Source organism: Grammomys surdaster, unplaced genomic scaffold, assembly GCF_004785775.1.
Source record: "Grammomys surdaster isolate TR1022 unplaced genomic scaffold, NIH_TR_1.0 136, whole genome shotgun sequence".
Classification (NCBI taxonomy): domain Eukaryota; kingdom Metazoa; phylum Chordata; class Mammalia; order Rodentia; family Muridae; genus Grammomys; species Grammomys surdaster.
The window spans coordinates 13,776,439-13,800,243 of record NW_021604594.1 but is presented as its reverse complement, the minus strand read 5'-3'; the positions used below and the strand labels follow the sequence as shown (position 1 = coordinate 13,800,243).

The 23,805-nt window shown below is 43.0% G+C and overlaps 1 protein-coding gene across 1 annotated transcript in view; it reads left to right on the top strand.

Annotated features, from left to right (window-relative positions):
- Nucleotides 1–23,341, top strand: part of Gorasp2 (golgi reassembly stacking protein 2) — a 28,477-nt gene extending 5,136 nt beyond the window's left edge. The window contains exons 2-10 of the mRNA XM_028762916.1: nucleotides 9,081–9,161; nucleotides 10,479–10,682; nucleotides 11,135–11,221; nucleotides 11,903–12,033; nucleotides 15,063–15,195; nucleotides 16,206–16,329; nucleotides 20,060–20,146; nucleotides 20,891–21,010; nucleotides 22,242–23,341. Of these exons, the coding sequence (XP_028618749.1) occupies nucleotides 9,081–9,161; nucleotides 10,479–10,682; nucleotides 11,135–11,221; nucleotides 11,903–12,033; nucleotides 15,063–15,195; nucleotides 16,206–16,329; nucleotides 20,060–20,146; nucleotides 20,891–21,010; nucleotides 22,242–22,576 (1,302 nt within the window). The 3' untranslated portion in view covers nucleotides 22,577–23,341. The remainder of the gene's footprint in view (nucleotides 1–9,080; nucleotides 9,162–10,478; nucleotides 10,683–11,134; nucleotides 11,222–11,902; nucleotides 12,034–15,062; nucleotides 15,196–16,205; nucleotides 16,330–20,059; nucleotides 20,147–20,890; nucleotides 21,011–22,241) is intronic.
- The last annotated feature ends 464 nt before the right edge of the window (nucleotides 23,342–23,805 follow it).

Below are 23,805 nucleotides of genomic sequence, written 5' to 3'. Positions count from 1 at the left end.
GCTATTTGAAACATAAATTTGGAGGGAGTTAACAGGGTGACCTGTTAGGTGCCTGTGCCTGTGCCTGTGCCTGTGCCTGTGCCTGTGCCTGTGCCTGTGCCTGTGCCTGTGCCTGTGCCTGTGCACAGGCCTGTCAACCTGAGCTTGATCCCTGGCTCCCGAAAGGCATCAGGAGAGAAATGACTCCCAGGAATTGTCCTCTGATCTCCACACCTATCTTTGTGTGTACATTGCACTGTCTGTCTGTCTGTCTGTCTATCTCTCATACACATACAAAACAAAAGTAAATAAGTATAAAAATTAAAGTATAAGCTTGCTTCAAATCGGACCCTTTAATTCTTATCCCTAAAGTATGTACATATATGGTACTTGTTACTTTTAAATAATTTTCGTTTTTGAAGAAATTGTTTCTTGAAAGTCAGGTGAACACCATTATCTTTCTCATTACTCTGCCCACTGTGAGTGGATACAGTCATTAGCGTTCCTAGGAACCCAGGTAGTCATGGCAGTCTTCTGCATTTGTTCTTTATGCCTTTCAGCATCACAGACCATCTGGTTGACTGCCTCACTTCACAGTTAGAGAAAGCACAGAGAAGTTAATCCAATTTGCCCAGTCACATTGTTAGCTTTCCTTCCTCAAGAAAAGCATCCAAATCAGTATTTGAGCTGGGGGATATGGATAGTTTTTGGCCCCTATTCCCCCCCCTTAATAAATAACTCATTTAAAGTTGCTTTATATGTTACACACTACATCATAGGACCAGTTGTTGGAACATAAAAGGAGAATTTGTTGGTGAGTGAGGCCTAACATTCTAGCCTGTCACAGAGTCATTACTATACATTTTGTCTTTTATAACCACAGAGCATTTAGGTTTTGGATTTTTTTTTATGTCACATTTGCAAAATCTTGCATTGCTTTGGTCATGTAACCACACACATGTACTGTAAGGATTTATGTATGCAGTTGAAGTGAGTCCTCCAGGGACCATATGCATGTAATTATTTTCTCATCTTTTTGAGTCAGGGCCTCACTTTATAGTCCAGGTTAGATCTCACTAGATAGCCTAGGCCAGCCTAAAGCTTGTGGTAATGCCTCTGCATCAGCCTCCTAATAATGGGACTTATAGGTGGGCCTACTGCACTCAAGTGTTTTCTAGCCTTGATTAGCATCTTTATTACTTTTAAGTCAGTACAAAAATGATAATGCTGCACTTATATTGAGAGCCAGGGTCCATGATGGTACAATCATTCATAGAGACTTTATCTGCATTTTATAAAGAAGAGTTTGTGGTGCAGTTGGGCTGGGGAGGTAGCTCAGCAAAGTGGTGGCCAAGCACGAGGACCTGAGTTTAATCCTCATTACCCATATAGGAAAAAGCTAGGTGTAATGAATGGCCTGCTTGTAATCCAAGCATTGGAGATGCTAAGGCAGGCAGATCCTGAGACTTGATGAGATCTGATCAGTGAGGGTACCCTGTCTCAAAAAGAAAGGCAGAAAGTGCCTGAGGAAAGACATCAGAGTTGCCCTCTGATTCCTCAGGCCTGAGTGCATCCACACACACAAAAGAATCTCTATCAATATCCCTAGCCATCAGAGAAATGCAGTTCAAAACTACTTTGAGATACTACCTCACCCCAGTCAGAACGGCCATCATCAATAAATCTGACAACAAATGTTGGAGAGGATGTGGAGAGAAAGGAAGCCTTATTCACTGCTGGGGGGCGGGGGGGGTGTTTGCAGTCACTGTGGGAACCTGCTTGGAGATTTCTCAAGAAGTTAAAAAAATAACTGTATGACCCAGCTATTTCACTCTGGACAAATACCCAAAGAACACCAAACTGTACCATAGAGGTGTTGGCATTCCCATATTTATTGCTGCTTTATTCACTATAGCAAAAAATTGTAATCAGTCTACTTGATTATCTACAGATGAGTGGATAATGAAAATTTGGCATATGTATGTAAAATGGTCTACTACTCAGTTCTTAAAAATAAATCAAAAATTTGCACAAAAGTGGTTGGACTTAAAATGTGTAGTTTTAAATGAGGTCACACAATCTCAGAAAGGAAAAAACCATTCTCATGCAGAACCTAGGCAATAATCTATGTGTATGTGGCTACAGTAACAAGTGTCCATGTGGATACAGTGTATCATGCAGGGGAGAGGACAGGGAAAGTAAACATCAGGAAGGAGGACGGACTGCATGCAGGTGATGAGCCTGAGTGTGACAGGACAGAGAGCCAAGTGTGTGTCTGGGTCTAACTCTGGTGGAGTCACAGTGTTGGTGGAGGAGCAGAGCATCAAGAGGCTAAGAGATGGCTCAGAGATGAAGAGCACTGACTGCTCATCCAAAGGAGCCAGGTTTGATTCCCATCACCCACACGGCATCTCACAGGCTCACAGAAGTCAGTAACCCGATGTCCTCTTCAGGGATCTGCAGGCACCAAGGACAGCTATGCACATAAAGTAAAATAATAATAAAGTTAAAAGTACCTATTTATACTGGTAATAAAACTGTACAATCCAGTGTATAGCTTCTGTTCTGAATGGCCACTCCAACTGTATAGAAGTTCATTTCGTTTCGTAGTGTTTTGGTATAGTTAGTTTCTGTTTGTGAGTTTTTTTTTTTCTTAATTTACAACCTTTTTTAAAATAATCAACTTTGAAATCCAAACAAGGACCTTGACCCACTAATAAAAAGAGAGCCTTAGCCTCTTAGCCTGCTGTATCCAGGAAGTCCCCCGTGGTTCCCTGTCCAGGTGCTTTGTGGTAGCCATTGTGTCTATGCCAGCTGCAAAGCATAGAAGACATGCATGAAGAGTGCCCAACCCCCAACTTCACCCAAACTCATGTTACTGTGAGACTCTACCCCTCCTCAGTGCTCTCTCCCAATTGGAAAAGGGTTGATGCTGACTGGCACATAAAGTTGAAATATTTTTGTTACTATTATCTTTAATGTGTGTTGGTGTTTTGCTTTGCATGTATGTCTGTGTGACAGTGTCTGATCCCCTGGAACTGGAGACAGGTGTGAGCTGCTATGTGGTTACTGGGAATTGAACCAGGGTCCTAGAAGAGCAGCCAATGCTCTTAACTCTAAGCTGTCTATCTCTCCAGCCCCGTGAAGTGGAATTCTTAATTCCAGAGAAGAGGAGGTGGGTGCTGTGTTGCTCAATCCTAATTGTCACCTAGGAGATTAGAGCACACCTCTAGGAGGCTATGCGGGGCTCCACATGTGAGTAGGTCCTTCGGACAGTGACTTAAGTGCATTACTCCCTGATAAAGTCATTATGATGGATTATTGGAGGTGCTGAAATGTCAGTCTAGCTGGAGGAAGCAGCCTTTGAGGTCATGTCCTTGAGACTGTGTCCTGCCTGCCCAGTTCACCTCCAGCTCATGATGGATAGACAGGCACCTGTGAAACTGAACTGAACTGAGCTGAACCTTTCTCCCTTAGGCTGTTTCTGTCAGTTGTTTTGTCTCAGTGAGGAGAAAATACTGACTACAGAGGCTTCCCTGGGAAGGAATCACTAAGACAACAAAGGAAGTCTGTGTGCAGTGAGAGAGATTGCTTGATTGGCTCAGGCTAAGTTTGGTAGAACTTTAATATAAGATCAGAAGATAGAAGTGTAGACCGTAAAGATGGTTCACAAAGCCTGGTCACTCGTGTTCAGTCAAAGAAACCCACATGGTGGATGGAGAGAACTGGTCTCACGAGGTGTACACACACACACACACACACACACACACACACACACACGGCATGCACACACCCACAGCAGTCATGTAAGACAAAACTCCTGTGAAAAGGGAAGAAAGTTCAAAGTTAATTGTATTCATGACCTAAAACTTCACTGGGCAAACTTAATTTTTTTTGCAGCTCAAAGAAGCACACTGATGCAGAATAGACTGTGCCATGAGAAGTGCCCTTATTATGTCATGGGTTTTTGATATGTTTGCTATTCTGGCTCTCTGTTCAATATTTCTTTCTATCCTAAAATCCTACCTTAATGGATTTTAAGACCTGTGGAAACTTCCCCACTGTATCTGGACAGTACATTAGGAATCACTTGTTTTGAAATAAAGATTCAAATTCCAACTTCTAGACATGTTTTGTGGCTTTTGTTTGTATTTTATTTTGGTTTTGGTTTGGTTTGGAAGACAGTCTTGTGTGTCCCAGACTAGCCTTAGCTCACAGTGTAGCTGAGGATGACCTTGAACCCATGATCCTCCTTTCTCCACTTCTTAGGCACGTTCCACTTTTCAAACTAATTTTAATGTAGTAGAAACAATTCATTTACAGTCTCATAAATGTGTCTGTTTTATTGTGGAGGGATAACAAGACCTAGAACATTTCACCTGGCAACCACTGGTCAGTATCTCCACATCTGTATCAAACTATTCACAGCACCTGTTGAATATCCTGTGTTTAAAATGCGGTACCTCCTCCTATCCCCACCTCCACCCCAGCATCATAGATAGCACTAAATACAGTGCTGCCTTTTCCTATCTTGTTTGTGGTAGATGCATGGTAACCTTTCTCTCAGTGAGTAAACCTTCATGACCATCTATTCAATGTGCTTTGTCGAAATGTGCTCTTGTGATTGCCATGTAGATGTGTGCTGTCCATTCAGCCCCATGTGGCTATTTTTAATAAGTTAAATGAAATTTAAATTGCAACTCTTAGTTTCACTAGTCAAGAGCTTTGTGGATGTTACTGGTGGCCACTGTATTGGAAGGCACCCATCCAGAGAATTATCAGCATTAAAGCTAGAGCAACAGCTATCCAGAACCTTGTCCTTCCCCCCACCACGCACACACACACTGTCACGGTTCTACCTCTTATGTGATGCACATAGCTGCCTTTTCTATGATGGAGCTCACAGTAAGTTAGGTGATGCAGTAGCCTCTCATCACTTGTGCTTATTATTCTGATGATGTTGGAGGTCACACATGTAAATTGTGTCAAGTTCCTGTGAAGAATGAACATCAGAGCAAATTTATTAGTTTTGTAGCCTTTACATTGACTACTTAGAGTCTTAATAAAAACAAAAGCTAATTGCAGGTTTTCACACTTTCCATGAAGTGGACATGCTCTTAGATTATAACTTCATTTCCCTTTTTCAGGTAGAAGGAAAATGCCTTAGGCCATTACATTAACAATCCCTATAAATGCATAGCTTGGTGAATTTTTACAAGCAACCCTTGAACAACAGTCGTACACCACCCATTCCCATCCCTCCCTAGGTTGAATTCTGTCTGCAACACTGATTTGTAGCAATGACAATTAGTTAGCCTATTCTTGAACTTTATGATAATATTTACTCATTTCTATATGTCTTCTTTGCCTCATGTTGCTTTATCCAGGTTGTGTTTTTATTAATGTATTTGATACTGTTGAAAATATGCCAGATTTTCTTAATCTGCTGTTGGTAGGCATTTGTATAACCCTCAATTTGGGAGTATAACAAATGTGCACTGCTGTGAACACTGTCTGCTCCTTTTGGGGAACATTTGCATACTTGTTTCTATGGAAACACACTTTAAGAGTGGAATATTGGATCAAAAAGTATACATGTTTTCAATATTAACAAATACTGCCAAATTACTATTTGAAGCCTCACTAGCAGTGGTTGAGCTTTCTAAATGTACACCCTCATTCATGCTTAGTGATCTCCGTCTTTCTTGTTTATGGCTTAAAGTTATGTTAGTCCTAGGTGGGGGTAGTGGCACATGCCTCTCATCCCAGGCTTGGGCTATTCCTGGCCAGTCAGTCAAGGCTACACAGTGAAATTCTGTCTCAAAACAAACAAAACAACTGTCTCAGTCTACTCTAAAGCTCTTATCTTTTTATTACACATTTTAAACAATCTTAAAATTTCAAATTTAACCTATTTATCTTAAATTACCATAGTATAATATTTGATCCTATAAGTGTCAAATGCTCTGTGGAATCAGGTACATAATAGTTTTTTGGGTTTTTTTTTGTTTTGATTAAGGTAGGTTTGAAAGAAGCAAAAGATAAATCAAGGTCCTAAAAGGAACAGAAAGTACTGAAATAGTCTTCAGATGCTGGGGGGTCAGCTGCCGAGGAGAGTCTTGTGAGTAGATAAGATTACCCATGTAGAATTCCGATGCTGCTCTCTGAACCTTGTAGGCCTTCTTTTCCATCCTGTGACAAATGGAATACTAACCAGAGATCGATTTTCAGAGCTCCCTCTGCTGGTGTCCTAGCAGTAATTAAGATATCTTCTTGGTCTAATTTGTGCTAGGCTCTAATGGTGTGTAATAAATTTGAGAAAGAAATTAATTTCAAGGTCCATTAAAAGCAGATGAAATCAATGTTTGTAGCAAATGAAATGGAAAAATAGAAAGGGTTGTTTATTTCTTTTAGAATTCAGACTAAGTTTTGTTTATTTCTTTTAGAATTCAGACTAAGTTTTGTTTATTTCTTTTAGAATTCAGACTAAGCTATTGAGTCTTTTTTGAGTTACAGGGAGGATACTTCTGATGATATTGGAAGCTTTCCATTTCAAACAATACTTTAAACTTTATTACACTGTGAGGGCAGGTAGGGCAGCATGCTAGGAATCAGTGTAGGGTCACCTTTGGAAGTTGATGATACTGCAAAAGTACTCTTCCTGGCTCTTTTTAACTAAAAGATAAACTAAAAGATAAGCCCAAAATTGATCAGTAAACTAGTTAGATTCTAGATAATGCTACCAGTGGCCATTTAGAACCTATATTTAGATAACCAGATAAGATATGGACCCAGTTAAAAAAGAAAATTTATTCTGAGGGGTGTCTAAGGGTTTGCTTAACTTTTTAATACATGAGGCATCTCACATCTAACTGATAGCTACTTGTGGTGAGTGTCCATGACTAGTAGATGTGACGTCACCCTTTTCCTGACTATAACTGGATCTGTTTGGTTTGATTTGAGACAGAATCTCTCTGCTGTGTAGCCTATCCTGGTATGTGCCACATGGCCTAGGAAGTCACCTTCTTCCTTTTAGAGTTACCATTTGAGAAGAAATCTGTTTGATATTTTGACTTTTAGCTGTTTTGATAATACATACAATGGGAAGGCTTACATTTAAGAAAACTAGCCATAAGACAATTGAAGGATGTGTTCTGATTGCTTTTGTAGTAGAACACCCTTGGGGCTGGAGAAATGCCTTGGTAGTTAAGACCATAGTCTGTTCTCACAGAGGACTGAGTTCACTTTTCAGCACCCACGCTGAGCAGCTCACAACAACCCTGTAACTCTGGCTTCAGGAACTAGTACTGTCTTCTGGCTTCTGCAGACACCTGCATCATGTGCACAGGCCATACACAGACACAGACATGTAAATGTAAATAAACATCACATTGTATTTTAATTTTTGAGACGCTCTCACTAGCAGCCCCAGCTGGCCTAGAATTTGATATGTAGACCAGGCTAAGTGCAAACTCCTACAGATCTGCTCACCTCTGCTTCCTTAGGACCAAGACTAAAGGTATGCACCACTATGCTACCCACAACCCATGAGACCCTTTTTTATTAGAACTATCATCTTAGATCATTTTTCTTTGATATTTAACTTATTTATAAAAAGAATTTGTAGCAGGATCATTGAGATAGACAAAACATCGAATATCTAGGAAAGATGGAGAAAGTGAAAACAACAGCTGTTTTGCAAACAACTCTCTTCAGGCCACTAATGGGCTCTGGGTTGGGTGTTGTACAGTGCCTCTGGGCCCTCCCTTTCCCTGTTAGCCCTGTTTAGATACTTGCCCTCCTGTCTTCCCACCCTCTCCTCTCAGTGTCTTTTATGAACAAGAAGCTGATATCTTGGGAGCCTACTCTCCATTTCCCTCTTTATGTCCCTCTAGAGCTTCCTCAGGCTTAATCCAAAATTTACATGGAAATATAATAAAGCAGAAAAAACGTTTTTAAATAAAGTAAACACTAACCCATCTCTGTAATGGAGTATTACTTACTGAGCAAAAGAAAAATATTTAGTTTTGTTGTTTAGGAATAATGAGAGTAAAGTAAATTTAAAAAAAAAAAAAAAGGCTGGGTGCTGGAGACACAGATCTTTAATCCCAGCACTTGGGAAGCAGAGGCAGTCTGATCTCTGAGTTCCAGGACAGCCTGGTCTACAGAGCAAGTTCAGGATATCCATGGCTAAGGGAAAAACCCCGTCTCAATAAACAAAAACAAAAAAAGAAACATTGACCCAAGAAGTACAGAACAATTTTGAATATTCTTCTAGGAATATCTACAGTTTTATATGCATATAAATATGTATGAACTGCACTTTGCATAGCTTCAGAATTACCCTTTGAGCCTAAAGCTAGGTGTGGTGGCTCATCCCTAACTCCAGAGCTTAGGGGGACTAGGACTGCTAACAGTTAGTTCCAGCCTAGACTACAGAGTATGACCCTGTTTCCAACCCCAAAGAAGAGCTAGATAGTCTAGTTCAGAAAATCAGCCTATAGATACTGGTGCAGGCCTTATTTTTAGGGTAGTTTTGACAGTGTTAATAACCTCAAGCAGAATACAAATTCCTTATGGTGCTGGGTATGACAGCAGACACCTTTGTCCCAGCACAGGGAGGTCCCTGAGTATGAGGCCAGCCTGCTCTACAGAGGAAGGTCCTGCCCTAAACAACAATGACAGAAATTACACACTTAGAAAAATCTTTTGAAAAAGCCAATGTAAAATTAATTGTATTTACATTGGGGTATTTTGGGTTTATTTCTCTTACTGGCTGTTAGTGTTACTATGAATTTAGAAAGTTTGGTAGACAATGTTAATCCACTTTAGATCGTCCCCTTTAGTTCCAGATTGGTTAAGTTTGTGATTAGAGGCCTGTGCACCTCCCTTCGTCCTCTTGATCCTCTGCAAGGTTAGCTGGCTGCCCTGGCATTGCTCCTTTGTTGATGTTGAGCTGAGTGGTGCCTGAGAAATAAATGCTGCCGTATGTCTCGGCACTGGTTTTCTGCTGATTTGGGGAATGGTACCGCCCATTCTGCACCCTGTGCTCCACCTCTGCTTTTGTTTTCAAGTACTTATTTCAAGTATTCCTTTTACAGGTACAGGAAAATTCCCCAGGACACAGAGCTGGACTGGAGCCTTTCTTTGATTTCATTGTTTCTATTAACGGTTCACGATTAGTAAGTTCAACTTTTTATGGTTCTTTTGTATAGAACTTTGTAATTTTCTTCAAAGTGGAATTTTAAAAATTTTCTAGGTTAAGTGTGTATCAACTACCTTTTAGAAATAATCATGTTAGGGGCTACTGAGGTTTCTCGTTGGGTAAAGGTCCTTGCTACAGAAGTCTTAGGACCTGAATTGAATCCCTGGAACACATGCAAAGATAGAGGGAGAAAATTGATTCCAGAATTTTGTCTTACCTCCACATATGCACTGCAAAACATGAGTGGTATGTCTTGTGCACTTTCCCTCTCCCTCTTATGTGTGTGTACATGCACGCACACACACACACACATGCACACACAAAATCAGGTGTACACATAATTTAAATTTTGTTTGTTTTGTTTCTTCAAGACAGGGTCTTACTATGTAGCCCTAGAACTTGCTCTGTAGACCAGGCTGGCCTGGAACTCACAGAGATCTACTTGCCTCTGTGTCCTGAATCCTGGGACCAAAAGTATGCACCATTGTGCCAGCATATTTAAATTTTGAAGAGAATGATGCTAGTAAACATTAAAGTCTCATATCACCTTAGAGAAGTGGAATCTCTCCAGATTTGAACTTCATTTATTAAAGTTTGATTTTCCTAGACTGTTGACAAGTGGACTAGGAAAGTGGGGCTTCCCGTCAGTTCTCATGGGTCCAAGTCCGGTGATACATAACGTTATTGAAACAACAAAAATAGGTGTTCTCAAAGAAAGAAACAGTTATTCTCAAAAAGCTGCCTTTTCTAAACTGTCATCAGTTTACTACTGATAGAGTCTGTTGAAAAAGAAATTATGTAACTTCCACAGAGGGAATTCTTAAAACAGTCTCTATTTGGCTGGCTTTGTTTTATAATAATCTTACTAAGTTTTTGTTCACAATTTCCCTTTTAGCCCCTACTAAACAATAGGGCATGTATTAGAAAAGAAGTCCAAAATTAGATTTAAAGGTCAGCACATATTTTAGATTTTAAAAGCAAAGTCATTATAACTTTGTTAGATGCAACTTCTTACAGGATATTTTGTTATCAGCCATTGAGTTGCTTGGTCACCCCAATGTTTGGTTGGTATTCCATGGTTAGCTATTAGAAAAGCAGCCTGCTTGGATAATATTGAGAGTTCTTAATTTTCTGACGTTATTTTACTTGGAGAAACATTTGAATGTTAATACAACTTTTGCCTGATGAGTTCATATTTATACTGATTATTAATATTACTTTATGTTTATGAGATGCTTTAATAACAATTAGCATTATTTTTACTTATTAAAGTCTATGATGTCTATGTTTCTAGAATAAAGACAACGACACTCTGAAGGATCTATTAAAAGCCAATGTTGAAAAACCTGTAAAGATGCTCATCTACAGCAGCAAAACCCTCGAGCTCCGGGAGACCTCAGTCACACCAAGCAACTTGTGGGGCGGCCAGGGCTTGTTGGGGGTTAGCATCCGTTTCTGCAGCTTCGATGGGGCCAACGAAAACGTTTGGCATGTGCTGGTAGGTACTGACCATGAGCTGCTCCTATGGGTATAAACATAGCGTAGAAAGCAAGGAAAACACTGGTCATCTCCAGGTTCAGAAGATTGTAGAGGTATTATTATTAAGGATTGTATTATATTATGGAGATAACTGTGGGTTTTTTGTTTGTTTGTTTTTTGTTTCTGAAAAATCAGCATCCATTGCTGTTTAGGTGGATTAGTTTTTAATTCAAGGAAGAAAAGCCAACGAGTTGATAATGCAGATAACCAAAGAAATATTTTAAGTATCAAATATTATATAGTTTTTGTGGTTGGAAATTTAAACTACATATATTCTCTAGCTTCTTAAATCTGACATTTCTAATACAGGATATTGGGGGTTCTTCAGGCACTATAGTTAAGAGCTGTCACTCTAAAACGTGGACAATTGCTTTCTGTGTGTTGAGTTGGGGTATGTCTGTGTCGTCCTAGGAAGTAGAATCAAATTCCCCAGCAGCACTGGCAGGACTGAGACCTCACAGTGATTACATCATTGGAGCTGATACTGTCATGAATGAGGTAATTAAAACACTGCTTAGTAAGGAATTGTGCTAGGTAGTTACTGTGTTTGTTAGGAATCAGAGAGTCACATTTCCTCTCTGCTGTTTAAGCTCAGGATATTTTCAATATACCTTATGCCTGAGGGTTGTAAATGGAACATCTGAAGTTGCCTCAATAAGGGTGGCTCTGAGAAACACGTGGTCCTTGCCCAGCTTCTTTGTGTGACATAGAGACACCTCTAGAGCACCTCCAGCAAGTCTCATTTCTCATTGGTTGGACTTGTCATCCATTATACATTGCTGTAGAGAGTCTCCGTTAGCTCAGCTGTATAGTCAGATCCTTTCCCTCAGCTGTTAGCTAGTGGAAGTACACACAAAGTCAAAATAAAGAAGAGTAAGGCACCTGAGTAACGCAGGCTCTGTAAAGCTCGAGGGAAGAAGAGTTCATAGTGAGCACATGACGAGGCTTTGGAACTGGCCAGAGGCATGGCATCTAGTGGACTTGCTCGAATTAATATGTGCATTAAATTAGACTCTGCTTGGCCAGTTGGTATTACATAGTGGCTTCCGTGACTGAAGTAGGGCCCTGAGGCTGAATTCTTTTAGCAAGTTTCTCAGTTGATTTTGATAGGAGTCAAATTTGAGACCCACTGTTGTCAAGCACAGTACCTGATAAGTTTTTCTCTTGATGTGCGTGCAGTCTGAAGACCTGTTCAGCCTCATCGAGACCCACGAAGCAAAGCCACTTAAGCTCTACGTGTACAACACGGACACTGACAACTGTCGGGAAGTGATCATCACACCAAACTCTGCGTGGGGTGGAGAAGGCAGGTAAGACCATTCACAAGGGGAAATTAGGACTGCTGAGTCTTAGCAGTCAGAGACGTGTTATAGCTTTTATTTTACTATGTTATAAAAGAATGCTTTTGTTTTTAAATAACATCTTGATTTTTTTTAAAACTCTGAGAAAAAAAATGATGTAGAATGTTGAAATTAATAATACATTTTTTTTTAAGTACATGCATAGGGAGAATAGCACCTATTTTATAGCCCATTTGTTTTGTTTTGCTTTGCTCTTCTTGGCCTAAGAGCTAACTGCCTTTCTGACTTGAGGAATTATCGATTGTAAGTCATAATTGCAGAAAAGCCTATGCAGAGTTAAACCTTACACTGCATAAAGCCAGACAGTATACACATGGATACCTTTAATCACAGCATTCAGGAGGTAGAAGCAGAAAGATCTCACGTTCAAAAGCATCTTGGACCACATAAGACACTCTGTCTCAAAAGAAAGTTAATTCTTTTTAGAAGGCTTGCATCATGAACTGAATTTGCAAAGAAGAAGTTTCTATGTACATTTGGTGGCACGTTTCACAACACAGAAAGGCCCTCTCCCAGTGTGTTTTTGTTTTAGTTTTCTTCCTCTTGCTGTGATAAATACCCTGCAGAGAGCGGATTGTGGGGAGACAGCTGTTACTTTACCTCACAAGTTCAGGTTGCAGTCCATCACTCTGAGGAACTCACAGTGGCAGGAGCTTGAGACATTGAGTCACCACACAGCCTTAGCAGAGAGAAAATGAATGTGTGTGCTCAGTGCTCCGCTAGCTTTCTCTGCTCTCACACAGTACAGGGACCCAAACCAGGGAATGGACTGGGTCTTCTGCATCAGTTAGCAACCATGACAGTCCCCACAGCCATGCCACGGGCCACCCTGATCTGGACAGAACCTCTCTGAAACTCTGCACACTGTGGAAGAATGTACAAGTCAGATTAGTGCCACAGAGTACTTGGTGACATCCTGGAGCACAGGCCACGGAAACAAAACAGCTTTATAGATAGTGAGGCCCTGCAGCAAAGTCATCATTTGTGCTTTCATGTTTAATGGCACTGACTGTATGCTGTACATTCGTACTTAAAGCCCTTCTGTTGTAAACATTGTAGACATCTGCCTATTGTTCCTTTCCTTTGAAGACTTTCCGCTTTTATATCGTTTAATACTATTTATGGGCATCTCTTTAGACAGTTCCTTCTCGGCCGTTTTCTCAAATGTGCTCTGTGTACTCAGAGAGTGTCTCCGCCTCTTTTCCTTCATTCCTTAGAAGCTGACCATGTGTTACTCAGCCACTCTTCATTTCCAGCCTCTTGAATTTGCAGCAGATTTAACTGTTGCTTCAAGCTCTTTCTCTGTCATTACCTAGTTATTTTGAGTAGCAGGCACCTCATAAGGTAGTATGGTGGTGCCCACCCCAGTGCTGAGAAAGTGGACATAGCAGGATTGATTCCAAGTTCAAGACCAACCTGGGCTACACACAGAACCCTGTAGCTCCCATCAAACAGTATCCCCCAGAAAAAACAAAAAGCAAAAACCATCACAAAACTCCTCGCTTTAAAATGTGATTATCCCAAAAGGTGATCGGTGATCAATAATCAGTGACATAATCAGAGACTTACTCTTTCTTCCATTAATTTTGAGAGGAAGTGTAGCTTTGATGATAAGAGAAAATTGAAGTGTAATTTTGAAATTACATCACTGTGGCTAGGCAGTGGTGGCTTATGCCTTTAATCCCAGCACTTGGGAGGCAGAGGCAGTCGAATCTCTGAGTTTGAGGCCAGCCTGGTCTACAGAGTGAGTTCCAGGACAGCCAGGGCTACACAGGGAAACCCTGTCTCGAAAAAAGAAAAAAAGAAAAAACCAGCATCACTGTGAAAGTTGGATTTGGATAAGGAGGAGCTGCAGTTGGACACTGCCCACTCCACCAGCGTTTGTAGTAGTGGGGCCGACAGAGATAATACGTGTGCCTTGGCAAAGGAGAGAGATAGAGGAATCCGTGCATAGTGGCTCTGAAAGTGCCAGGTACTTTGGAAAAGATGAGATCGTGGTGGAAACAGATTGGAACCTTAACTTGCCAAAGGCTGTAATTTTAGTGGTCCAGATTTGGCTTACTTTGAGCCCTAAGACTCATCTCATTTAAGCTATAAGATAAGTAAGCATTCATTGACTCCAAAGTGCAGAAAAGAGCTGTATGCATACATTCATATGGATTCGTGCTTGTTGTTAGACAGCTAAAGACCCAGGTGCAGAAAAAAGCATTCCACTGATAAAAGAAAGAACCTATCTTTAGTTTTCTTGTTACTTCCAAGATTTTCAGCTCTGGGCAGAAGCTGATCAGCTGATTTTGGCCGTGAGTTGCTCTGTTTGATTGGCAGAATAGAGCACTGCACACAAAGGACAGCAGGAATTCACCAGAGGAAGAGAAAGAACTGAGACAACAGACTGGAAGAAGCAGTGTGCTCACATCTGTTAGAAAGGTGCCTCTGGTGACAGTGGCAGGAAAAAAATAGAAGAAATTGTCATCAACTATATAAATCTGGTTTATGCTGCACTCTTCATAGGGTTTCATCATATAGATGTGTGTAGAACTCTTCAGTGGCAGGAAGGGTGTGATCTGTGCAGTAGGTTATAATTAGGTGTCTGTCTAGTGCCAGGAACTGTTAAGGCAATAAAAAGCAAAGACTCTGTTCCTACTAGCCTTAATAGTTTATTGAGGGGGACAGATAGTGAAAGTAAACATGTCACGTGCTGAATGGTGATAAATGTTTGAAGAAAAACAAGAACTAAGAGTAGTGTCCAGAGTGGACTTACAGTGTTGTCTGTAGGGCGGAGCCCAGAGACCTGCGGGAAGATGGCATTGTTTGAAAGAATGAAATCCAGATGAAGACATGAGGATCAGGAGTCCAGACTACATGAGACCATATCGCAAAAAACCCAGAGGAGTGGGAGGAAATGCAAGGGCTTAGATGTTTTAAAACCTCAAAGAAATGAAGTTGTGTTTTATAACAATAAGACAAATGTTTTTTAGCCTTGGATGTGGCATTGGCTATGGTTATTTGCACCGAATACCTACACGCCCCTTTGAAGAAGGAAAGAAGATTTCCCTTCCGGGACAAATGACTGGTACCCCCATTACTCCTCTTAAGGATGGGTTTACAGAGGTAAGATCGGTTTACCAGGTGGTCATTTCTGTGTGTGGAAACCTGTGTTGGTGGCTGAAGTTGAGACATGCAGTGCTGAGTTATGCAGTAAGCATCATGTTGAATTTGAGGTTTCTGTACATCTGGAGGGAGGTGTGTGCTGGCTGGCCTTTAGAGAACAGAGAACTAGGTGTTCAGATATGAGATCGTCAGTACAGAGGGCAGTGTAGGCCAGTGGAAGGTGATGAAAATGGACACAGGGTTGTGTGGCTTGCAGGGTTTTAACAGTTCCTAGGAAGGTATCCCAGGTGCTTACCTCTGTCTGCTTGGCCACATAAAAACTACACGCCTGAAAAGATGTAAAAGTGGGGCTAGGTTTGGGTGGTAGGGTCTGCATGCGTGCATGTATGCATGCATGCATGCGTGTCCCCAAGGAGGCCAGAAAAGGGAATCGGAGCCCTTGAAGTTAGAGTTGCAGTTGTGAACTGCCCAGTGTGGGTTCATGAAACCAAACTCAGGTCTTCTGCAGTGCTTGCTGCTTTTGTTGTCATCTCTCCAGACCCCCGCCATATTGTCTTAATTCAGCCTACCCCACTTCCAGAGGAAGTGCAGCTTCTGAGAAATTTTTCCTTTCCTTACTCCCCATGCCTCCAAGGCCCAGGGCCAAATCCCAGGTAGTTCCATGTTTCACTCTGCTACCCTCTTCCACCCAGGAATTGGTGCCGACTACCTAGAGTGGTCAGTGTGTGGAGACCGCAGTGTCACATGGCAGCCAGAGGACGGGCAGCATAGGATGAGAGGATGCAGAGAGTCATAAGGGAATTAGAAATGACACTGAATATAAGGACTCTAGAGTGTCTAGAGACCCGATTCCTGAAAGGTGGAGGGAGGTATTGTCAGTCAGAAGAGTGAGTGCACTGAGGAGGTCAGAAATCTTGATTTTGGAGAAATGAATCATGATGTTAAGATTTCCAGCTGGTTTCTCAACTAATTCATAAATAATTCTCCACCCCACCTCCTTTTTTTGCTAGGTCCAGCTGTCCTCAGTGAGTCCCCCATCTTTGTCACCACCAGGAACTGCAGGAGTTGAGCAGAGTCTGTCTGGACTCTCCATTAGTTCAGCACCACCAGCTGTGAGCAGTGTTCTCAGTACAGGTATGTGGAGGCACGCTCACCTAGCTGGCTCTATCCGAGCTCTACCCGGGAGGGGCTTTGGTTTACTGTTGCCTTTAACAGCTGTATGGAGAGAGAATTCCCATGCCATCCAACTCATCCACTTTAAGTGGTTTTTAGTTATTTGCAGAGTTGTACAACTAACACCTCAGTCAACTTGGAATACTTCATTGCCCACACGCCAGAGAAACCCACCACTCACCTCTAGCCACTCCCTGGTTTCCACTGTCTGCCAGGCTGAAGCAGCTAGTGATCTTGCTGCCCATTGTGGACATTTCATAGAATATATATGGTCTTGTGACTGCTTTGTGTTCTTAGCTTAGTGTTTTCAAGGATCATTGATATTGTTGTATATATTAGTGTTTCATTCCTTTAATGTTTACAATATGGCTGTGTTACATTTTCTTACCCATTCATCAGTTGAGAGGTATTTAAGCTGCTTCTGCTTGGCTTTCTGAGTAAGGCAGCCTATACCCTTGTGTGCAAGTCTCAGATCTGTATGAGGTTCCATTTCTGTGGAGCGTTTACCCACGTGTGGAGTCACTCAGTCCCGACTCTTTCCCATTTGCCATCTTCTTCATAATATCTGGAGTTGATTATATCACCAGAAGTACTAACCGAATTCTGATGTCCTTTATTTAGGAAATATGAGGCTGGGGAATTTTTGTTGTTGTTGTTTTGATTTTTGGGTTTTGTTTTGGGTGGGGTCTCATTTAGCTATTTATATTCAGAATTTGCTTATCCCCCACTCTGTTCCGGATTAGACTGCCCGTCAAGAAGCATTGATAGGTGAAAGTATGATGTCTGGAGTTGGTCATCTGGTTTAAATCCTGTCACTTCTCAGAATCAGCCTTCCTTCCTAAGAGAGTGTGCAGCCATTATTACAGGCAGGCCTGTTTCCCAGATGTGGTCTGACCTTCATGTGATCAGACACGAATCACAGATGCAGTAGCAAGGGGCTTATTTTCCATCTAGTGTGTGAGTTCTTTCTGATGCTATGCTGATTTCTTACACCCATCACAACCTTCTAGTTGATTTCTGAGTAGATCTGGTAGCAGTAGGTCGGGCTGCTTCACAAGGCAGCAGGCCCATCTGGCCAAGTCATTCTGACTTACTGAGAATGACTTTTAGAGAACAGTGACAGCTCATTTTGACTCCGCTCTTGTCACATTACAGTTAAGCCTGTACTGTGTTAGATGCACAGGCACTGAGGTCCCTGGAGCTGATGAAATGGCTTCTGGATACTGAAGAGTCAAACAGGAATGAAGCAATACTTGCTCACGAAAGATGGAAAAGAACTGAATGTTTTTACTTGTTGAGTCTATTTAAAAAGACAGTACTAAAGTTTTCAGTTTAGAATGTGAATTTCAGACATGAAAGTGTTAGCCCCGTGACATGTCAGAAGCAGCTTCCTGTAGACATGTTTTTCATCCTGACTTCTTGTTCTCAAAGAACTCCACATAATACTTGTGGACAGAGAAACGTGTGTTGGGTTTGTGTGTTACATTTTTTGTAGATGTTTTAGAAAATATGAAGTGGTGTGCGTTTATCGGTGTGAATTTGGTACACACCTCACACTGCCTGCCCTCTTCCACTGCCTTGTGTGGTTTTTTTGGCAGAAAGTATATTACCAATTATAAGCCAAGGTTTTTATTGTTTGGTGTGTTCCATTTCTTCCTTCCCCTTCTGAAAGGTTGTGTTTCTTCATTCCCACTGACAAGGGCCTCGGTGCCTAAAACACTATGAAGCACACAGTGGGTGCCCTCTAGCTCGAATGCCTGAACTCACCAACCATCCCACTCCCTTAAGAATCTGACAACAGGGGGCTGGGAAGGGGCTCAGCAGTTAGGGCACTGGCTGCTCTTCCAGAGGACCTGCGTTTGATCCCCAGCACCCACATGGCACCTTACAACTGTCTTTAACTCTCTATCTCCAGTCCCAGGGGATGCAGCATTATTTTCTGGCACCTGAGGACACTATACACCTATAGTACACAGATATATATGCAGGCAAAACACTCACACATAAAATAAATACGATAATTTAAAAAAAAAAGATCTGATAACAGAAAAGAGCACTCTTCTCCAAAACTGCTAGGGACTTCCCAGACAGAGTAAAGACCATTCGTGGCCCTAGCCTACAATCCCTGCCTTAGGTTTGGTCAGTGTTTGGTACAGAGAATAGAATTCCCCTTTAAAGGTGAAGAAGTAGCATGTGAAGGTTTTATTAGGAGATAGGATTTGAAGCAAAGTCAGGCTGTTTTTATTTTCTTTTTATAAAAAATATTTTTTTTAATGTGTATGAATGTTTTGCCTTCATGTGTGTATGTGTACCACATGCTCCTGCTGCTCGTGAAAGTCAGAGAGTGTGTCCAATCCCATAGAACTGGAGTTACAGACTGTGGTGAGCCACCCTGTGGGTAGTGGGGACCAAGCCCAGTACCTCTGGAGGAACAGCCAGTGCTGAGCCGTCCCTCCAGCTCGTTTTCATTTTCTTAAAGGCAAGATTTAAGATAGAAATATAAAATAGTTACAACACTGCTGTTGTATGTTACTACGTAATAAGTACTGTTATCAGTGTGATAACAGTGTGGTCCAGAAAAGAGAAGAGTTTCCCATACTGGAGTTTCTCAGCCTAAAGTCTAGGACTCTGGCCATTGCCGTGGCAAGGCTTTCTCTTCTTTCTTCATTCGTTCCTTCCTTTCTTTCTTTCCTTTTCCTGCTCCCTCCCCTCCCCTCTTTTACATGTCTCCAGTTTCTGCAGGAAAGCACTTTGTACACTAGTAAATAAGACAGCTACATATGGTAGGCTCATCCTTCTAAGAACAGTTCACTCCTGCTGCTTATTGAAACATCTCTGTATGGCACAAGCCTGGCCCCTCTGCCTGGAACACTGAAGCAGCAGATGTGATGAGACAGACACCCTGTGGTTGGGCCCAAGTCTAAGCACGAGTTCATTTGTTTGAAACCCATTCCCCTAGCCTGAAGAGCGTTGTGCACTGTGCTTTCAGTGTGCCTGTGTTTTGACTTCCATCCCTTACATGAGGTCAGGTATGGAATTTTCCGCTTGCAACATCACGTTGGCTCTCAAAAAGCTTCATATCTGGGATTAGCTCAGATTTTGGATTTTCAGTTAAGGGTGTCCAACATGTATTACTGTTGTTGTGACAGAAAAACCTCCCATTTGAGTAGGTTAATGCTAGTAGACAGGTCTTTGTCAGACGATGTCCTGAGGATCCTTGTACCCGGAGGAGATTCCCACAAGCCTCTCTTGGTATGGCTGGGGATGCGTTGGGTATGTAGGAGCCGAAGGTTAAAGGAAGCCTAGTCATTCTCGGCACCTCTGGGCATCCAGGCGGTGTTTGTCTGCTGAGACGTCTCTGTCTCGTCCTCACTTCACAGCAGGCTTCACTGCTTCCAGGCCACAGGGCTCTCCAGCAGCCCTGACCCATCTTAGGTCAGTGACAGACTTCCTGTCCAGTGAGCTTATCCAGGGAAGGCTACAGTTTTCTCATCCCTCACTAGGCTGTGGCTAAGGTGTCAGTCAGGGCCATACGTTGGTGTGTTAGCTCTGAAAGGTTATACATAGTACAGGATGCAGCCAAGAGTTGGACCTGGCCATGGTGAAGATCTAGCAGCATCCTCCTGTATGTAATCAATTCATTTCTGGCAGTAAAATTGGTTTTAAAATGCTATAATGTGCTTTATTTTAGGTGTACCAACTGTACCATTATTACCACCACAAGTAAACCAGTCCCTTGCTTCTGTGCCGCCAATGAACCCAGCTACCACATTACCAAGTAAGCAGCGGGGTAAAGACTTGTTGAATAGTGGTATTTGCTTCTGAAACTCTTTGTCTTTTAATCGTCCATTATCACTGCAGAGCTCTGTGACAGAACAGGGGTACTCTCCTTAGCAGACCAGGAAACGGGTGCCACTTAGCCTGCGACTCCCCAGCATCTCACCTCCCCACCCCTGTGTGTGCACAATTTCCTGATGGCTGTTCTGTGGCTGCCCTGGCTAAGAAGGCAGGTGCCTTGTTTATTTAGGTATTGAGAGGCTCACATGTTAAATTATGTGAATTCTTATATTCCCAGTGCAGACGAAGTCCTGTTGTCTAGCTGGTATCAATGAGGTGTTACTTGAGTGGTGAGTGTGTGTGTTATCAGGGCCTCCCATTACAGGCTACCGTGTGCAGATGTATCAGCCATGAGCTGCACATGTGCTTGCAGACTGCTGGGGCAGCATGGTGAGCTGTTAGTGTGTAGGTATCTAGTTGTTCTTCCTAGGTAGTTGCTCCAGTAATGAGCCTTTTCTGCGGGTACTGGACCACTGGGTACCTTCACTCTTGTCCAGGGTCTTGGGAGCATTTGTTGCCTAATCCCTTAGACACAAGAACATGTTCTGTGAGATTCAGTTGTTGCTCATCAGTGAGCCCTGGTATTGGAATTCTGAAGAGGATACTTTTGTCAGCATATGATGATCTGTCTCCTTCCCAGGTAAATGACTTACTTAGCTTGTGTTCTTTCTCACCCTCTACTCAGGTCTGATGCCTTTGTCAGCAGGGCTGCCTAGCCTCCCCAACCTCCCCAGCCTCTCCAACTTCAACCTCCCTGCTCCACACATCATGCCAGGGGTCGGCTTGCCAGAGCTCGGGAGCTCGGGTATGTTGCATGCCTTACCCTCCTAAGACCTTGCTAATAAAAAAAAAACATGTATTCAGGAAAGTGAGGCCTTCAGTTCCATCTTTTCCAGAAAGAGCAACTCAGCTGAACACATTTCAGCTACTTTTAATCAGTATCCATCTTTTATATGGAAAAGAAGAAAGTAAGAAGTCCATGGCCCAGCCTGCTGCCTCCCTCCCTTTCTCTACACCCTGGCAGGTTTGGCCCCAGACAGGCTGTCACAGAATCAGTAGAGTGGCACTGTGCAGTCCAGGCCTGTTACTTTTTGTTTTTCTGAGATTGGAGGGGAGGTCTCACTGTGTGGCTAGCTGACCTAGACTAACCTCAAATGGATTAACTTCCTGTCTCAGCCTCTCAAGTGCTCGGACCACAGGTCTCTGCATTCAGTACCAGCTAAGTCGTCTCGGTTGTTAACAGATGTCTTTATAGTAGTGACCCAGAGCACTGGCTGCCAGCAGGGAGCTCTCAGATCATCTGTGAAAAGGGAACAGCAGTCCCAGGTCTGCTCTTGCTGATGACCCCTGTGACTGCCCATTCATGACACTGTAGTGATCACCCCACAGTAAATATTGGCTGTCACTGTCACACTTCTGTCAGATTTCTATTCTTACATCAGCTCAGCACATCTTCCGTGCCAGGGCTGAAGAACAGGAGACCTAGAAAGCCCCTCCGCATTGACCACATTCCCTGCTGCTTCTCCCTGGTGCCCATATTCTTGGTCCCCTCTGTTCTTAAATGCAACAAGCTTCGAAGAGCAGGACCAGCTTCTCCAGCCAGCAGTATCCTGGACATACCCTGTACAATCGGCCTTCCCTGTGCACTTTTCTCTTTAAAAACCTCCAGAATAATGCACCAAGAACAGCATAGACAGTTGTCGGTCTCAGGGCCTCCCCAGGTGCAGGGTGGCTTCCTTGAGGCAGCCCTCGCTGCTCCTGCACAGCCCCTGCCTCTTAGCTGACAAGAGGCAGCTGTAACTGGACTTGCACCTTGCCTGGGAGCAGGAGCCTCCTCACTCACATCGGGCCCTTGAGTCCATGGAGCGTGCTCTCCACACCCTGTCCGCAGATACCCCGCCTCCAGTTAGAGGCCAGCAGAGGGAGCTGTGTGGCCCTCCTTGGGCTCCAGGTTCTTAGGAGGTACAGGCAGAGGAGCTTGAGAGCAGCGTTCTGGTTGCTGGGAGGATGTGTGACCTCTGCTGTTTCTATCCTAGGTTTGCCACCTCTTCCCTCCTTGCCTCCCCGAAACTTACCTGGCATTGCACCTCTCCCCATGCCGTCCGAGTTTCTCCCATCATTCCCTTTGGTTCCAGAGGGCTCTTCTGCAGCCAGCGCAGGGGAGCCGCTGTCTTCCCTTCCTGCCATGGGCCCACCTTCTGACCCTGTCATGACTACTGCAAAGGCAGATGCCTCTTCCCTCACTGTGGATGTGATGTCTCCTGCTTCCAAGGTCCCCACCACTGTTGAGGACAGAGTCAACGACTGCACCCCAGCCATCGAGAAGCCTGTGTCTGCAGTTACGGATGCAAATGCTTCTCAGTCTTCTTAACTTGGAACCAATCTTCAGAACCGACGTGGTCTGTTTATTTAACCACGGGATCATGTCTGGAATCGCAAACTACCATTGATTTCATACTAGTTTGTACCGTATCTGTAGGTGTCCTGTACATAATTCTAAGGGGAAACTACGCAAGAGGCTGAGGGCTTGTCTCCCACCAAGTTGGGGGAATTACAGCCAAGGAGGGGAATCTGAGAATGTGCTTGTATTTTAAACAACCAAAAAAAGTTGTTATGGGTGGCTTGCTGCCAGGCGTCTCCTGCCATTCTGGGATGTACGTCTTTGGAAAAGAGATAGCAGGGCGCCCACTAGGTTCTCTGTACCACTGCTATGCCTTGTGTAAGGAAATGAAATGTTTTATGCCTAGTGCCCACATGCAACATCTCCTGTATTTTGTAAGCGTTGCAAGAACACAGACCACCTCACTAAACTGTAAAAGGAAACAAGAGTTTAATACTGGTCTCTGTGAGTCGCATCTCTAAGAAGGTTTCCACAAAGCTCCCAGTTGAAGATGTTTTGTTCCAGTTACACGGCACACTATTAATTGAACATCTTTTTATTCTGTCTGTACACAGATCTTGTTTTGAACTCAGAATTACTCAGACACCATTTTGTAGCTGCTGCTGTTGCTTTAGATGCCTGTGGTATGATGGCATTTAAAGAGAAATAGAGGAGGAGCTGCACTCTGTAGCTACTTAACGGTATCTTGACCCTGGGAGAGCAAAGACGGCAATAAACTTCAGTCGCTTTATGGTCTCCTTGTGTTATATCTAAATGACATGGGTGTCCGTCACATGTGTCTCACATCTCTCAAGTCAGCTTATTGTGGGTGTGCTTTTCTAAGTTTCCAAGAGATGCTACATCAAGTGGAATAGATTCCTGGATGATAGAAAAGCATCCAATAGCCCCCTTTGGAAATAGATGAAAGCAGTTTGTTGGGCATTGACCTGGTACTAGCATAAAGACACTCACTCCGCAGTGGTGGCCATTGCTGACACTCAGCCAAAACCCAGCGCCTCTCCCAGGGTGCGTTTATAGAGACCCAGGCCTACAGGTGAGTGACGTGGAAGTCTCCAGCAGTCCCAGCGCTGGGCATCCCGAAGCTCTCCGGCAGCTCACGAGCCAAATTGGCAAGCTCTAGGTTCAGTGATAGATACAGACCTCTGTTCTCGGGGATCTCTCTCTCTCTCTCTCTCTCTCTCTCTCTCTCTCTCTCTCTC